The sequence below is a fragment of the Neospora caninum genome, chromosome III, assembly GCF_000208865.1.
Source record: "Neospora caninum Liverpool complete genome, chromosome III".
NCBI classification, from domain to species: Eukaryota; Apicomplexa; class Conoidasida; order Eucoccidiorida; family Sarcocystidae; genus Neospora; species Neospora caninum.
In genome coordinates this window covers 440,817-458,690 of record NC_018388.1, presented here as the reverse complement: position 1 = coordinate 458,690, position 17,874 = coordinate 440,817, and the positions used below count along the sequence as shown (strand labels likewise).

The 17,874-nt window shown below is 55.5% G+C and overlaps 3 protein-coding genes across 3 annotated transcripts; 2 read left to right on the top strand and 1 right to left on the bottom strand.

The window, feature by feature from the left end:
• Nucleotides 1-504: 504 nt before the first annotated feature.
• On the top strand, nt 505-7,303 carry NCLIV_007460 (uncharacterized protein; the record flags this gene model as incomplete). Its single annotated transcript, XM_003880257.1, has 4 exons — nt 505-3,498; nt 3,868-4,645; nt 5,286-6,368; nt 7,155-7,303. 4 exons carry the CDS (start codon nt 505-507, stop codon nt 7,301-7,303), a joined length of 5,004 nt encoding a protein of 1,667 aa, XP_003880306.1.
• A 2,078-nt stretch (nt 7,304-9,381) lies between these two features.
• On the bottom strand, nt 9,382-11,040 carry NCLIV_007450 (uncharacterized protein; the record flags this gene model as incomplete). The annotated part of the gene is made up of 1 exon (XM_003880256.1): nt 9,382-11,040. One exon carries the CDS (start codon nt 11,038-11,040, stop codon nt 9,382-9,384), a length of 1,659 nt encoding a protein of 552 aa, XP_003880305.1.
• Nucleotides 11,041-15,420: 4,380 nt separating this feature from the next.
• Nucleotides 15,421-16,020, top strand: NCLIV_007440 (conserved hypothetical protein; the record flags this gene model as incomplete). Its single annotated transcript, XM_003880255.1, has 1 exon — nt 15,421-16,020. One exon carries the CDS (start codon nt 15,421-15,423, stop codon nt 16,018-16,020), a length of 600 nt encoding a protein of 199 aa, XP_003880304.1.
• Nucleotides 16,021-17,874: the final 1,854 nt, after the last annotated feature.

Below are 17,874 nucleotides of genomic sequence, written 5' to 3'. Positions count from 1 at the left end.
TCTGCCGTTCAGCGCTCGAGTTTGGCCGCCCGTTGACCGCACACCGAAGTCCGAGAGCATCGTCCGCCGGCGAGGCAGTTTCTCTAGAGTTTTTCTCGTGGTTAGCTACTTCCGGGTCGAAAAAAACAAGGCCTAAGAAGGAAGGAAGGCAAGGATTCCAGGGAACACAAAACACGCGAACGCTCCTCTCCAGCGACACGTGCCGACACCCCCGTCCCTTTCCGCTGCCGTCGCGCGACAGGAAATGGATTGGAGCGGAATCCTGGATTGCATCCTGACTGGCAAGAACTCGCAAGTCCGTATTTGCAGTGGCTGCGCAGAGACGAAAACAGCCTGCGGTTGAAACTGGAAGAACGCCGCTTCTCGCCCAAAAGTGCTGTCTCCTTCGCGGTCCGCTTAAAACCCTGCCCGAACTGAGGCCTCTTCCGTTCGTTCCCTGGTTTTTTTTCGCGAGCGGCGCCTCGACGGCAGGAAACGTTTCTCCCCCTGGAGTGGTCCGCGGCCATGGGTCTTTCACCAGAAGCCCGAAAGGCGAGACGGGCGGGGGCACGGCGCCTCTCTGGACAGTTCGACGATTCCAGAAAGGAAGTGGGTCGGCGGTCTGCGGGGCAGAAGCGGGGTACGAACGACGGAAGACGGGAACGGATGCAGGCCTCTGAGGACACAGCTCGGCGCCGGCGACGCAGTGCTGGACGATCCTGCTCGGGTCCGGAAAGGACGGACATGCATGCCCTACAAAGCACAGAAGTCGAGGCAAGCTGTGGGAACGGCGAGGAGAGACGGAGAAAGCGCGGGAGACCGAGGCGCGTACCGGGGCCCTCAACTCTCTCTTCTCTCGCCCCTCGACCAAAACAGGAACACGCAGCGACGGCGGGGCTCGGGGGCCGAGGCGAGCGCCGGGGAGGGCGCAAGAGAGTGAAGAGAGTCGCGTGGAAGAGACAGAGCGAGGCAGTCGAGAATGGACACGAGCAAAAGCGAGGCAGCGGCAGAAAGGAAAAACGGAGACTGTCGCTTCCGCCCTCTCCTGTGCAGGACTCCGTGCTAGCCGGAGGCCCTGGAAATGCGGGGCGAATCGCGGCACAGAAATCGCCAGAGACACTCGGCGACCCAGCTGCGTCGGCGTCCTTCACAGCTCGAGGCAGTCCCTCACGCAGGGAAACGCTTCGAACCAAAGAGGAGGAACGAGTTCTCTCTGAGGCGCAAGCGACTGAGCGCGGAAGAGACAGGAAGAGGAGTGGAGGCGCGGGTCGAGACGGCTCGCCCGAAGCAGGTACCGCCTCTTTTGTTTTGAGTCAGAATGCGCAGGGCGACGCTCAGTCAGGTCGGTCTTGTTACGGAAAAGAGACGCACAAGCTGGGGAGCGATAAAGGTGCCGTTCGAGACGGAACAGCCCTTTATTCCTCGCCCGCTTGCTTTCTTTCCTCGCCGCCAACCGCATCTCCCGACCTCGTTCTAAATCCCGGAGAGTCACTTCCTTCTCCATGCCTCGAGCCGCAGCCGTTGTTTTCTCTCCCGTCGTTTCCCTCTCTCCCATCGTCGATCCCTCCCGTTCAAGTCCCCGCTGACGGTCGTCCCCCGGCTCCCGCTTTCCAACACCGTGACGTCGGAGACGACGCCTTGGTCCCCGAGGGTGCAAAGATGTCGAATTTCTCAAACCCACAGCTGCTGCCGATGCGCCTTCTTCAGATGCTGCTCCAGCGGAAAAACGTGGCGACGCAGCCCGCGTCTTCCTCCAGCCAGCAGCCGTCCACAGAGCCCGCCTCCTGTACCTTCTCACCTCCTTCGTCTTCCTCGGCAACATCTCTGTCTTCTTCGTCTCCGTCAGCCCCGCAGGCGACTGCGAGGGTCAATGTGCACACACTCTTCGCCTCGTGTGGCGTCAGGCGACCGGGAGAGACGAGGTGTTTTGTGAGGGAAGGCCCAGAGGACTTCGTTCCCGACTACGGAGCTAAGGAAGAGGCAAACAGTTCAACGGCCTCGTCGACACGGTCGCGCTCTCCAACTGTATCTCTCTCTTCCTCTTTCCCGCCCCTTTGGTGTCCGGGAGGTGTCGCTTCTCTCGTTCCCTCAGAGGCGTCCGGCGACCCGGAAGTCCGTCCAAGCCTCTTCTCTGTCGCCGTCTCTCCCTCGCCTTCCCCTGACTTCCCTTTGTCCCCTCCAGTCGCCCTGGATCCCGCGACTGCATGCGGGGAGGCGTCTCTCCCAAGCGGCGGACAGCATTTCCCAGAGTGCACAGTGGGAGAGAGTGGAGAGGGAGAAAAACAGGAGCGTTCGGCAAGTCTCTCGGGAAACTGTGAAGACATGAGAGTTCGCTCGTTCTCCCCTCTGGAGACAGCAGAGAGAAACGGCGAGGCAGAGGGAAGTGGACGGAGCGACGAGGGCCAAGTCGCGAAGACGCTCGACGGGGAACGAGCCGACGAGCAGACGACGTGCCTCGCCCCGTCGCCGCCCGCCCCTCACCGCCTTTCCGTGTCTTTGGCGAGCGGCGACGCAGCCGCCGTCCTCGCGCAGGGCGAGGAGCCTTCCACGGACTGGCCTCGCGACAGCCCCCGAGAGCCGCTCTGTGGTGTCTCTTCTGAAGAGACACTGCTGGACCCTCCTGGACCAAACAGGTGCTCCGAGGAGGGACAGCGAAGCGATGCGTCGCCTGCCTTCAGACCCGCCCTAGGCGAGGGCGCAAACGTGGCGCAGCGGTCTGGGGCAACTCCTCTTCTCCACTCCTCGCCGCCCCAGGCGAGGGAGAACGCTGTAGACTGGCCTGTGCCTGGCGTGCAAGGCGACAGCGAGGCAGGATTGGGGGCCGGAGACGCGGGAAAGGAGGCGAATGGAAACGCGTTTGGCGACGGGTCGTTCGAACGATCGCCGCGCCGGATTCCAAACAGTCTGCCGCCAGCACCACGGAGCAGAACGGACTCTGAAACATCAGATGAAGAGGAAGAATCGGAGGGCCCGTGGGGCTCCGCCGAGGCGCCGGACGCATGCAGCGGGGCGACTGCGCCTTCGGTCCTCTACCGAAATGCCGGTCTGCCAGAGAAGGCGAGGGGAAGCGAGCCGACCAACAGCATGTTCGACTTTGTCGAGGCAAACCGGCTCCGCGGCGGGGCGCCCGCCACTTTGCTGTCAAGCTTTCCTGGTTCGGGCGAACGGGGCTGGGGCGCAGAAGCCGGCGAGACAGGGAGAGCGAAAAACGGCACGCGGGACGGCCGGTTTTCCGCGAAGAAGCGCGTGGCTTTGAAGACAGCTGAGGACCCAGGCCTCGCTTCCTCTGCGGATTCCGGCGCCGTGCCTGTTCGACGCCTCTCGATAAAGGACTTCTTCAGGAAGCACTACAAGGGCCCGGCACTGCCTGTGCACCCGTCCTGTGCGTTGGCCTTCGGGACCAGCAGCGAAAGCGAGGGCGAGGAAGGCGGCAACGGCAAGAAAAAGAAGAAGGAGAGGCGGGTCAACGTCGGAGCTGCCGACGCGCTGTGGCAACCTCACTTCCATCCTCACAATCAGGTGCGTTTCCGCAAACGTCGGGAAGTTTTCGGCTCGGTCTTGCGCGTTAAGCTTCCGCCGTTGAGCTCGCAGGGTACCCAGAACGCTCGGGAGCGAAGCGAGGAGGCGTTTCCGCCGTCTCGCGGGCACTGTGCGGTCCCTTGGCGTTTATCTCGGCATGCACGGCGGTCTCTTTTTGCCGCTGCGCTCGCGGGAAGGTGACGACGCCCGCGCGGAGGCATGGCTAGCGGAGAGATTTCGGCCCGAACGCGACACAGCGAGGCACGCCTCCTCTACGAACGAACGTCTCTGGTGTTCCAAACCGATAGGATCGCCTCACCGGCGCGTCTCCTGTGCTGCCTTGTGTGTGTCTCTGTCGTCTTTCCAAAGGAATTTCGCGTGCGGTACAGATACAAAGGCAGCATGAGACTGAAGACGATTTCCTGCGCGCGGTTTGGCCGCGAAGGGGCGAAGCGCCTGACAGCTGCGTTCGTGGAGAGGTGGGACCTGACAGGAAGACGGATAGCGGCGAAGACGCACCGCTCGCGGCTGGCCCTTGTTGACCTCCCCCAGGACACACATCTGCTCCCCGGCTACGACAAGAAGCGCAGTGGACTCGCGTCGACTTTGTGCTTGTCGGCTACGTGTCCCTCTTCAGGCCAGGCCTTCCCGTCGCCTGGCTTCTTTGCTCGCACCCCGCAGCTCGGACTCTCTCCCTTTTCCTATCTCGGGCCGCAGGCTGGGCAGTCTCTCTCTGTCTCGGGTCCGGCGCCCCTGCCTTTCGACCCGTCCACGGCTGCGTCACTCGTCCCCCCTTCCTCGTTCCCCGTCGCTTCCCGGTTTCCCCTCGCCCACGCGAAAAAGATTCAGCCTCTCTTCTCGAGTGCGAAGCCCCAGCTTCCCGTCCACGGCGGAGGGGGAGCAGCCAGCGCGCATGCAGTCGCCGGCAACTCCCTGCTTCTGAATCAGGCCGCACGCGGCCTTGTCGGCGGGGCTCTACTCTTGGCACATGAGGCGACCCCTGGACGCCTCCTGGATCTTTCCTCGCTCGAACTGCTTTCTGCCAGCCCCCAGGCAGCAGGCGCCGCTGGCCCCAAGGGTGTCTTTGCCCAGGGGCTCACTTCCGCGGGTATGGCCTCGCCTCCACGAGCTCGGCGCCTCGACCTAGGTAAGACTTTCACCGAGACGGTGCATGGGGCACAACCGAGCAACGCCACGCCGTTCACAACCCCAAGGAAGCGCGTCGAGAGCCAAAGAGGGAAAAGAGGCCCGACCACACGCCCCGTGGAGCTGCGCCACTTGCGTCTTTTTGCTAGAGACGGCCCAGTTGCAGCCTGCTGGCGCGAAGCGGAAAGGCAAACGTAGCAGACAGCAAGAGCAAGGAAAAGGGGACCCGAACATGGCCGCGAGGGTAGAGACTGGATGAGTCTCGCTGAAATACCACCTGAGGCCCGGCAAGAAGCCGTGTGGCGGCGAGGGTGACCGGGACCAGCGGCGAGGGAATGACCACGGAAGAAAAGGGGAAGTTGCGTCGAATCTAGGGCTTCCAGGATCACCGTGTCGGGTCCGTTTCCACTCAGGGTACGCTCAGGTTTCGGCACAAAAAGGAAAGGAAATGTCAAAAAAAGCAGATGCATAGGCCCTCTCGTGTGGCATCTGTCGCTCTCGACTGCGCGACTGGCAAGTGCCCCCACGCTTTTCGGGCATGTCTCAGGAGTGCGCCAGTCCTCTTTGAGGGGGCGGCTCAAGGAGAGGGAGGCCTCGTCGTCACTTCGCATTCTCCACTCTCGCGCCTGTCTTTTCTGCAGCTCATCTCCGCCGCGCCTCTCCCCTCCTCTCTTCCACGTTTCTCTCTCCAGCGACTCCCGCACCCGTCCTTCCGTGTTCTGTCCCGGCAGCTTCTCCCCGCTCTCTGGCCTGCGGTGCGGCCTTCCAAAACCCTTCGCTCTCCCAACTCCCTGGACGTTCCGTTGCCGCGGCTCGGTCTCCGCCTCGCGGTCCGCTCTCTGCTTCACCGCTGCCTCTGGCGCCTTCGTCTCCGCTTCTCGTCGCTACCTCGACTTCCTCCTCCGCGACCCCGCCACCTAGCGGCGGCGAGACGTATCAGGCGCCGGCCGCGCTCTGTTCCCCTGAGAACGTCGTCCGGGGAACCCATGGCTCTGGTTCACCCCTCCTGTCCGGCTCTTCTGCGTCCGCCCCTTCTTCGTCTCCCGCTGCCTCGTTCACCCTCACCTCTCTCTCTTCCCGTGCCTCGCTGCTTTCTCCCCTCCTCTCAGAGCCTGCAAAACTGGCGCAAGCACGTCCCAAAGGCGTCGATCTGCAGGCGCTTTGGCTGCATCTCCAGAATCAGTTTAGAGCAACGTCGAAGGCCGCAACAGAGTGGTCTGCCTGCCTAGAGAACAGGACCACCGGGACTGCTTCACCCCTCCACAGCGTTGCCCAAGGAACAGAGCGTGCAGGCGCCATGGACATCCAGAGGGCAGCGGCGGAACCAGGAAACTCACGGCCTGGTCTGACGGCAGGCGAACGGGCCGAGAAACGGCGGAGCGGAATCAAAGAGACAGAAAGGCTAGAAGAGGGAATGTGCTCTCCTCCTTTGGCAACGCGGAGCGGAGCCGAGAGTGAACCAGCAAAGGAAGAAGAGAGAGGCCACGGTCAGCAAGAGGGAAGTGCTCACCATCTGCAGCCGGTGAACGCGACTGGCGCATATGACCTACGAAGAGAACAGTCGCGTGTCCAAGTGCTCCATGGAGGCGAGAGAAGCCACGAGTCACCGGAGACACTCGGCCCACTACCAACGAGCGGAGAGCGACCGTTTTCGGGCGAGACAGAAGAGCGCAACGAGCAGTTGCCTCAGCAGAAAGGCTGGCCGAATGTTGCGGGGCGCCAGCGTGAGTGCCCGGTTGAAGCAGAGATCGTGTTGCAGTCCCTCTGCCTTCCTGCTTCCCGGAACGGCGCTGACGAGCCCATAAGGAGCTATGAACCGCAGCCAGGACTCTCTGTCTCAGGAGCCTCAAGGCGGGACACTGGACAACGCGGTTGGGGAGGAGAATCAGCTGTTGTGAGAAACGTCGTAACCGATACGGCGGCGTTTCCGCGAACCGAGGCGTTTGTGCGGGCGCAGCCGTCTCTGATTCGTCCTCCTGCGCTTCTACCCTCCGCGGGGCCCTCGTGTTTCTTTCGAACGGCAATGCCTCCTTCGCGGGTAGCAGCACCGGGGAGCCCGCCGACGGAAGGCGTTTCCTGGGCAGCTGGAGCACAGCCACCAGGTGCAATACGACCGCAGTTCCGTCTACCGTGCTCTCCGCCTTCGGGCCTAAGCGTGGAGAAAGGCAGATGTGTGTTCTCCCACGAAATTTCGAAACCGCGGCAGGCTCTGCCCAGTTTCAGCCCGGCCGTTTCACCTGTGCCACCCCTCTGCGAACCTAGGCCTTCTCCAGTATCGCCTTTCCCTCAGAATCCTCCCTTTCACTCTGCGGCCGCAGACTTTTCTCAACTGCCGTCTCCACTCTTCCAGGAAAATGACGTCTGCCGACGCTCTGCTGGCTCAGCACTCAGCGTACCGCCTTGGTGGGGATTTACAGGAACACGCGGGGCGACGCCGCATCCCCGAGACCTTCCACCGCTGCACCTCGCTCAGACTCATCTTTTCGGCGAATGTTTCCTTGAGCAAGCAGCGCCAACGAATCCCAGCTTCCCAGGTGTACAGGCAATCGGTTTTGGGCCAGCGGCGAACCTTCCGCCTGCCGGTCATGCTACGGTTGTCGGTGCAGTGAGTCATCTGGTATCTGCCGGAGGTGCCCTCGAGAAGGCGAATAAAAGTTGAGAAGCGTCTCGATAGGGCCTTACCCATGGGGAAGTGAGAAATTCAAACAAATGATCCATGAACTTGGACGGTGCCTAAGTTCTCGAGCGGGCACCGCCGGGTTCATCGGATTACCATGCTGCAGAGATGTGTTTTTTCACGTCCGTCGAAGGCTGCAACAGGAGATCATATCGACTCGCGCCTGGCACGAGGACGTGTTAAGTAACAATGAAGCTTTTTCAGGGCGTAGAAACCACCGAGAAGGCCTACCGGGGCACTCCTCCAGCGCTCACGTAGAGGGAGGGCACATGCGGAGCAGCAGCGAATGTGGGCACATGCCGTCTTTAAATACGTCACGCACAAAAATGAGGCATGAATGCTTTGCTTAGAGAGCTGCTCTATCTGCCTGTCCACTCAGTAGATCACGGTTTTCGTAGTCTCGCATGTCGTTTGCTATTGACTGGTCTACAGCATTAGCGGTCGAAGTCATACGCAAGCGATGTGTCAGTCGGCCAGCTGTGCAGCGCTGTAGACCCTCCCAAGAACACTCAAAGCCACCTGTCATTCTTGCCATTCGAAGAGACGAACGACAGTTCAAAGCATGTTTGATATTCGTGAGAGATGTCGGTTTCAGTATTTAAGAGGGGGCTTCTGAAGCAAATTAAGCGACTTCGCCTCTCATACCCGTAATCCTATGACAGAAAGCACTCTGAACTTTCGAAGCAACATTTCCGCGGGAAACTCTCCGACCAACATCGACAGTTTGAGCTGTGTGACAACATAAAAGACCACATGTTTACTATTGCCATCTTCCAGTCATGTGTTTGACACCGCCGGAAATACTCAATTCCGGTCTTCACCTTCGTTTGTTTACAATCCTTCAATGGAAAAGGAACAATCCTTCAATGGAAAAGGACTTGCGACGCTCCAGCTGACTACAGTGGGTCCCTGTAGACAACGCTTGAGCCGCTAATAGGCTCATCAGCAGTGTGTCTCGTCGGCATTCCACCTTCAAACGCATTTCGTAAAGGAAACAGGTTCGGTTTGGCCAACTGTCCTACAACAACCAACACAAGATAGCACCTGTGTGGTGTCGTCCCCTCTTGCTCTCATTACATGGTCTCTACATCGGATATTTGACAGGTACCCTCACACATCTCATAGGAATCCCTTTTAACGGTCACTCTAAAACTATGTGGTTCGTTGTCCCCCTTTGTGTCCTTATGGCTAGAGCGGGGAACCGTATGGACGCATGGCTGGTCAGTTGCAGAACCCCACAAGCGACAGTCCCCGCTGTCCACAAATCTGGTTCGTACTTGAATAAGAAGAGACACGTCATAAATTCGATTATCTCGTTGGCTTTGCGAGCAGGCGCATCGTCACACCGACCATTGAAAACAACTGTATGATGCACAATTTGCATTGTTGTCCAGTTCATTGTAAAATCACAAAAAGGTGAATACTTCAGGCAAAAGTGCTTGTTTCTTTCGGTGCAAAAAACTTACCTTCAGTCCTCACGTTTCGGATGGTATTACTTTTGACACACCATAATATGCTACAAGCAAACCCTTCATGTTCACTTGCGAGACCAGTCCTGGTCCATATGTGTCGGATACTGACACGTGTTCCCGGTGTAAGAGAACCAGGCACGTATATCCGTCAATGAGGGCTAACTCAAAGTTTCCAGGATACAAAAGAAACACAACAGACTCTCCGGTACTTGTTCCCTCACCACCTCTTCCAACTACGAATGGCACTGTACAAAACAATTACGCTTCTGTCCGGCACCGACAACCTCCGTGAGACAAACAAGGCGCCACCGTAGAGCACTCCTGTGCATTCCTCTTCGTCATCTTTCTATAATCGCATGACACATTCAGGAAACAGTTCCTGGCAACAAAATGGATTTCGATGTCAAGCGATGAACGCGCGAGTTTTTCACGTCGACTATCCATCACTCGATCTCACCAAAAAACAGGTGGCGAATCCACATTCGCTTTCGTCCCTAAAAAATACGGGATATCGAATGAAAGGAAAGCGCTTTGATTAAGCCGGAGCAACACTTTCCATCACTCGTGTCCATCATCCTGGCAATCCGTCTAGTTCTGTGATTCAAGGCTGGTGTTGTTACCCTGCAATTCCGTTCCGTCCTGTAACCCCGGAGGGCCCCACCCAACAAGTCTGGGAGCTCGTGGCGGAGGGATGTCCACTGGCTTTCGCGCGGATCGCTCCAAATGATCAACGTGCGCCCGGAGTCGGTTGAAGTCCCTGCTGACGAGGATACGAGCAGGTGTCAAGCGGTTTTCTGGATTGAACTGAAGTAATTGCTTTATCAACGACTCTACATATTCTGGAATATTCGCGACGCATCCTGCTTGTTCAAACGAGAGCTCGGCATCGGGCTTTCGCAGTACTTCTTCTACGATATAGTAGTCAGGATCATCTGCAACAACAGGCGTCATCAGCCCGAACGGTAGTCGCAAACACCATATCTGGTATAATGTCAAGCCCAGCTGCCATGAATCTGTTAGGTATGAATAAACGCCTTCTTCATCTAAAAGCTCCGGAGGCAGGTACGGCACAGTAAATACATCGGGGGAGCGGCGGGTACCAGGGTAGTGGATATCTAGGGGACCACCTAGCACAACACTTCCATTTGGCATAATCAACATTTTTTGTGGCTGTATATCTCCGTGAACAACACCTGGCCTCTGAAAGTTCGCCACGATTGTGACAGATTCAGCGGTTATTTTCAGGCGGGCTTGGAACCCGGAGGGGCTTTCGCTTATCGGAGGTCTGGAGAACAGCGCCTGCAAGAATGATAAAAGGTCCGTCTTAGCGAGTGGCATCAGCAGGAAGAGGTTAGCAATTGTGTGACGAGAGTCGGTTTCTTTGACGAAATGCGGAACGCCTTCAAGCCTGAGGATGTCCAAAGCGACCATCAGCTTCAAGCTTTCGAAGGTATAAGCCGGAGAAACCTCAATCATGGACTGGCCTTCTTTTAGAATTGACGTGTATCCGGCCTTCCCCGAAAGCGCACCACGCAGTCGACGTATCTTCAAAGCATACTGCTTTTTCTCGCGGATATCAGTCACCCGCCAGACAGTGGACCAAGTACCAGAACTAATAATTGCTTCAAATTTTATGGTTCGCGGGAGCCCGCATGCTTTTGATACTAGAGTTTTTGTGGTTCCCAGCCTAAAGAACTCCGCCTTTACTGCTCTTTCCAATTGTGGTTTGTTCCGTTGTTGTACGCTGAATCTCTCGATCTCCTCCCTGAGCTGCTGAAGCAACGACGCTATGACGGCAATGCCCGGGGGCAGCACGATCTCCGGAGATTCGTTACATCGTCTACTGTTGGTACCTCGACCTAAACGACTTGCTGCTCCTCGAAGCCATGCCCGCGGAGAGAGCCATCCCCAGCGTCGATTACCGGATCTCATCGGCGGTTCTTCAGAGTTGACGTTCCTTTCTTGTTGCCGCCGGCGCCGCCGGGGCACCTGAGACGTACTTGTAAGTTGAACGAAATTCGGCCCCGTCTGAGACTGTTGCACAGCGAAGGGGCCAGTAGCGCGTGCACTGAATGAAACGTTTTTATATTGCACTCCTATGTTTTTTTCTATGCCCACGCTTTGTGGCAGCCTCCGTTTTGTTACACCATTGTGGTGCTCAATCGATCGTTGAGCCGAGTTCGCACGACCCAGTCCCCTGATACACGAGAACAGGAGAAACACCAACAGGAATGTACACGGCGACATGTGGGCAACATCCACATCTTCTAGTGTTTGGGGGGGGGGGGCACTCAATTCCACGAAGCCCTTTCGAAAGTAATTATTGACAGATGAATCGACGATGGAGTGGCAAATATCAAAGCCACAAATCATGATCCAAGCTCAGGTTGAGGACCGTCTGTATCAGCAATGTCTGGGCTAGCTGCGGCCTCTTGAAGGCGTCTGTGTACAGCTAGACACCGCTGTATTGGACACAGGCAGAGACTGTGTCGTATACTGAACAGCATGCATAATAAGGAGGTGGCCGGCGCTGTAATCAGCAGTTCAAAGTGGTAGGAGTTATCTTGTACCGATTATCAGACAATAGAATGTGAAACCGTGGAACAAACAGCAGGTTCGGTTAGAATAACTATTTAAACTGAGGTGATGTGCAGAATGTTTCTAAAAAAGCAGCAAAATCTCGAATGACTCCTCCATGTTCGTTAGGACCGTTAGGCCCTTCTTCGGCCTCTCCGGTTATTTGTGTGCCTTGTTCTTACTGTATTGCTAATTTCACCCATCTGTCAATAGTTCCCCCTTTTGTAATCTAACTCCAGTCCTGAGGGCCACCTTTGTTGAACGGCCTGATTCGCATTGCGTTCGTGGTTTTCTTTCCTTATCGACACCTCTGTGTTCCTAAGACGGGAACCGGTTGAGTGGGGCGCTGCAGCAACGGAAGTCGTGTGAGACGCATCCCCGCGCCACGTGTTCTATACGTTTTTGATTTCGCAACCAGGACCATGTCGAGGCTTCCGTTGTCCTCGGATCGGACCGCAGGCGGTGGAAGTGCTCCCTTAGGTTGCACCTGTGCAGAGGCGGGACAAGGCTTGTATCGACACATTTACCTGCACAGGTCATTTTGTGTCTCATATTTTGTGTTACGGTTGCTTTATCGGTGCATGCCTCTGTGCTCTCGTGCTGGCCAGCAAAATAAAGAGCTGCAAACGTAGTTGACATGCCACCGAAATATGTTGTCTTCGACATATTTCGCGATAATTCTGTGTAATTTCGATGCTACCTATCCGGCTAGGGGTCATCGGCCTGAACCGCGGGAAGTAATGCCGTGTAACGAGCTTCTTCATAACAATTTTTAGCATGGTCACAGCAGCAGGAGTGATAGGGTTTTGGTTTCGCTGCTCCTCTTCCTCGTATCAGGTGCTGTATTCCATGACGACAAAGAACCATCCTATTTTAAATGGGGCTACAGTTTTCCTCAGAAAAAGAACCTATGAGCACACTCCCTGGCAGACTCCGGTGACCCGTGGTGACAGTCAGTAACAACTGAGAGGTTCATCCTTCTGGAGTGCCGCCTATCCCAAGAGCATCTCCCCGAGTCGACGGTAGTACAGCCATCCACGCCTCTATGTGAAGTAGATAGTATGTCTCGCTGCATTTTTGGGATCCTCCAGTTACACAGAAGAAACGCCTTGTTGTGTTCCTCAAACTGCTTATCCCTGTTTGTATTGCCCATGTTCCACCCCAATTCGGTGGCGTTTTTAGGGGCCTGTGGGTAGTTAGAAGGCGTCGTTAGGAAGCCTGAGGGTTAATTGACACCTATGGGAGGCGGTTCGGCGAGCGAAGGTATGAAATGCATGTGTTCTGATGTTATGTGATGTTGTTGGGATAAACATCCGTGTCTGCCGTAGTTCAAGTATTTTCATTTGGCATTTGTGTTGTCGCCTTACCGTTGTCATGCGGCCTTGGACTAAACTACACCTTTCATTTGTCTGATTGTGATGGTACCAAAACGTCCCGTCGACGGCTACAATCTCTGCATACCAACAGTGTTGCATCTCTCAACCGAAAGCGCCAGTCCCAAATCGCCTATGAACCCCCTGCTTGGAGCATCGGCTAACAATTTGCAGACCTGCCAATAAATTGCTTTGTCATTCAGAAAGCAGTGTCAGCTCCCAGGAAACGGTTGGGGAACCCTGAGTGAACATCAGTGTGTGAATCACCCGCTGTCGGGGGAAATGTCCCCGATCCTATCGTTACAAATTTTTTTCTCTTCCGGCGGATTGATCACTTAGTTTTTGACGACCCCCCTTGAAGAGGAAGAGGGGAGAGGCAAGCATGCTGACTCAGCTAGCTTCATCGACCGATTCACTTCACTTGGCCTGCGTGGCCCAGTCTCAAGAAGGCGCTGCTTGCTCCAGCTCGCGTGTAGTAGCCTCAGAAGAGTCGAGACGTATTTCCCCGTCCAGCTCTCGTCCACAACTTCGGAAAACCAGTTGCAGCCATCGTCCGGGTAGCTAGTTAAAAAGTCTGCAAGTTCCCAATGGATCAGGAAAGCTCTTCGTTTCCACCATTTTTTCTGATGGCTAATGGCAGCGCATATAACGTAGATTACGGGCAGGTTGTTCACACATAGTGTCATGAAGCTAGTGAGTGTTGCCGAGCTTCCGGGCATGTCGATTGCAGCGAGAGTTTCTACAGGACCGAAATACAGCTTGTTGAGAGCTCACTGCGACGCCGCAGAACCTTTGCATAGGTGAATAATTAATTTGGCCTGCATGCGTCAAGCAAGGCTCGTGAAGCAGCTGCAGAAATTCACTACTACCCCCTCCTCAGCTGAGCTTTTGTTGGCACCCAGTCGATTATGGTTGTTGGTGACGGTCCATCTGTCTAATCCTTGGTTCCTGGCCACTTTCATGTTCGTCCTGCATTGCCTACTATATCCGCGAATGTTCCGCATGCTCTTCTCAGTAGGTGAAACATCAGCAGGCACGACGTCTATGCTAGTCCAGTCAACGGAACTGTCGCCTTTTCTGCTGGACCCATTTTCAGAGCCAAGCCTTCGTGTTTTCTCTGCGTCGTTCCCCTCCTGTAACGAAAACGCATATGTTTTTGGTCGCTCCGCTGCTGTGGACAAGGATGGATAGCCCAGGAACACCAAACTCTCCGCCCAACAGAGGATCGCCACGCAGTGATTTGGTCCCGCATATGACGCCCAAGCATTGGGTGCAGTGCACCCGAGAATGGACGGTGGACTCTGAAGCTCTGTTGGAACTGGATGAATATCAACTAGCGAGCATGAACGAGTTTGAGTGCGAGCTTCGGTGCAATGGTCAACCGTCTGCTGTGTCAGCGGGACCGGGTGCTCTCGCAGAGCAGCTGAGACCTGAGATCCCTGAAATCATCCCGGCAAAGAGCAGCTCGTTCTTCTGCTTGTCGCCCCTCAAAACGCTCCGTATTCTTTCTGAAGCACGTCGTCGGGAACAGGCACCTCGACGCGTAGGCCGTCAACCAGCTCGTTACCTGCCTGACTGGATTTGTGGTGAATCTCAGTGGCCCCACGCGGAGGACGAAATCATAGAAGAGGTTCCAGAACCAGCGTGGGTCCCGCCTGTCACGTGCCCAGCGTCGCAACTCTTCAGTGGGAACGCTTTCGTCGACGATCTGTTCCGAATGTGTACGGAGGTGTCTCCAGATAAGTCTTGCTTGTCTCAGGCCTGTGAGAATTCTGGAGTAGCCTCTGACGGTGCAGATGCAAGCTGCCGCCGTCTCAAACGAGCTTCTCGTGACCTCCTCCCCAGAAGCGAGGCGGTCCAAGGCATTACCTCGCGTTTTCCCTCCAGTTGGGAGAACGAAGGCTTCCGGGCGGCTTCAGCAGCCCCCATATCGTGTGGGTGGCTGCCTGGCACTGCCGAGACTACCGCAGCTGCCCCATGGAACTCACGCGTAGAAAGAGTGAGCCACATCCAGCCGATAGAGACCAATGTCAAAGAGGAAGATAAAAGGGAACAATGGGGCATAAATGGTAAAACAAACCCTTGGTCTAGGAAAAGAGGTGACTTCTCGGGCGCACCGAGCGGGGAGGCGCAAGACGTTTGGCATGTAGGTGAAAGGAATGACCGACGATGTATGTTTCCAAACCAAAACGTAGAGGTAGCATTTCCTGTACGTAGAGGGGGGGACACAAGAATCGAGGACATGGTCTACCGCGAAGTCAGGCAAGAACACGAAAGCCGATACACAGACAGACAGCACTTCCCTCCTGAAGCGCTGCCTGTGCAAGCTTCTCCCACGTGGCGCGCTTCTAAGGGAGGAAGTAGAAGGAAAATGGAGGCGAAGACTCGGCGGATGACGTGGCTAAAGGGTGATAGAGAAGGCAAGCCTGGTGAGAGAGCTGATTGGACCATGTCGCCTCCTTCCGAGCCCCAGCTCGTTTCGAGCGCCCTCCCCTGTTTTCCTGTGCACTCATTCGAGGACAGAGAACCACCTGGTTTTGTTGGAGGGGCTAGGACACACGAAGAAGAAAAGGCATCCTTCATACCCCTTGGTCTCTTTCCTTCAAGCTTCGGAGACGCCGCCGCAGTCAACGCATGGGAAGGCGTAGCGGTGTGTGGGCCTCCGAAAAAGGTTCTGATGCAGGCGAGTCCGCAGGCGTGCTTCGCGCAGACACACCTTACGCCACCTCGTGAGGTGCCGGAGACTCAACAGCCGATTTCAGATGGGCAACAGCGAATGCTGCTGAAGACTCTGGGGGAGTGGAGGAATTCTGTGAAGGAAGAAAGTTGGGGGCGCATCGAATATTGCCAGCAAAAGGTAACGGTTTCGACTCGAGAAGGGTTTGGCAGCACAGAGGAGCACCGTGATCATGTCTCCACATGCTCCTCAGTTGCAGGCGTTCACGAAGGGCAACCCGTAAGGCAGGCAAAGCAAAGAGCGAAAGAAGGAAGGAAGAGAGAAGAGGATGCACAGGGCCTACGACGTGGACAACAAGAGGCTATAGTATCTGGTCGAGACGCTCTAACAATTCGAGCAAGCGAGGATATTGTTAAAGCTTTTGTCGCGCTGAGCAACGCAGAGAGGGTCTCTCCAGCTGCGAGCAGAATGAAAGAGCAACAGGAAGGAAGACTGGATCACCAGGATGAACAGCGGTTCTACTCTATTCCAGATCGTGGGGCCTCGGCAAATGCCATGCGAATTGATAAGATCGGGAAGAAGAGAAAAGGTAAGAGCTAATGAGGAAGCAGAGGCCGAGCAAGGGAACAAGTGCTGGAAGAACGGAGATTTGTGTACGAGAGTGATCTAAGTGACGTTCCGGACCACTGCCGTTCACTGCGCAGAGAGTCACCTTCGCACCAGAAGCATGAAAGAAGCATACTACGCATTAGTTTCGTATCACTCGTGCACCGATCTGACGTGAAAATAAGCCACAAAGGCAGTGAACTTGTTCCTTGTTGCATTGTACGAGAGCCAGGGGAGATTGTCTCGGAGAGGCGGCCACAACCTCGTTTGACCTTTGCCATCTCCGGTTTGCGCAATCTTCCTCCGATGTGTTTGCTTTTCTCTTCGAAAGTTGACCTTGTCTGAGGGGCCGCATAGGGAAGCTACACTCACCAGATGCTTCTGGTGACGGCTGATGCTTCCCGACCTAGCGCCATTGAAACAGGCTTGGGTAGAGATTATTGTTAGCGGCTTCGCGTCTGTCACGCAATGGTTTTCTTGGGTCGCCGCTGCCTGCCGCAGCAAGCTTCGGCGGTGCGGAAACGCTTCTCGGGTGGCAGGTGCTTGTAACCATTGCCACTGTGTCTTGTCAGAGACGCGGGAAAATGAAACGAGCCTCTTTCATGATCACCGATGGCTATGTCGAACATTCCATAGGAACGCCTGCATCTGTGCGTGAAATAGCCAGGGAAACCGTGAGGTGATAACAGCGTTTGAGCATCTATGGACATGTCTTGCGCATCAACGTACGCACAGCGTGTATTGGCGCCCCGAAAGGACCTATACTTATTCTACTTTCTCTGCTTGGTAGTTCGAAGCTAACTACTGCGTAGTTGTGGGAAACCGCAACTTCAGCTGCGTCTTCTGAAAACGTCTGGAAATTCATTCGAGTTCCTTTTGTCTCCTGCCTTCTGAACAATGGGTCGGACCGCAACCGCTAACAGAAAAAAAAACAGGGATCCGCCGTTCGAGTCATTATCATTCCGAAATAAAACGTCCAAAGCAGTTGTGTACTCTTTTCCGTCCTCCCTCTTAGTGTGATATCTGTTTGCCGTCTAACTAATTACTCCAACGCAAGTTGAAAGAGAAGCATGCATATCCGAAACGTGCTAAAAGAGAACGAATTCATTGCTAGGAAAAACCAATTTCAACAATTGCGCCGTCCGCCTTCAATGGCACGGATAACAAACATGCCTTGGACGGCAATCGCAAATGTGACGAACATTTCAAAAACCGCACGCAGCGCAACGAGCACTCCGTCCTCCGCGAGTCGGTTCAGGATCAGGCCTACTCCCTCGGCACCTGGAAAAAAACACAAAACATCGACAACGCATTCAGTCGAAATAAAAACAACACTCCTATGACCAAATAAAACGAACACGAAGAGAGGCTGACTATACGCACATGTACGCTCACCCCTACACATGCGTATGACCGGCCGACGTCTCTTTCTCTATTAATCTGCAACATCATTACCTTTTTCCCTCCTTGTCTCCCCATCTATCTCCTCCCGTTGTTGATTGCTGTGAAGCGGCATGCAAACGGAAATTGGCTCGACGCGAAGAGCCGTCGAGGTTACGAAGCAACCTTGCCGCTTGCGGCCGAGAACATCACTCGGCCCAAACTGTCCGACTCTAGCATGCGTGTCATTTTGCCACATAGATTATTCTCGCTCCCACAAAACCGCAGAAAAACAGACAGAACAGCACGTAAGAGCCCTGTGGGAGCCTGAGCACAAACTCTGACGTCTTTCGATTGAAAATGATTTTGTGTTGCTTTACCGTAAGAATAGCCGACAAGGTCGCAGGAGGGGAGGAGAAGGACATTGACAGTGCCGGCGAGGCCGCAGATGAATTGAAGCTCTCCTCC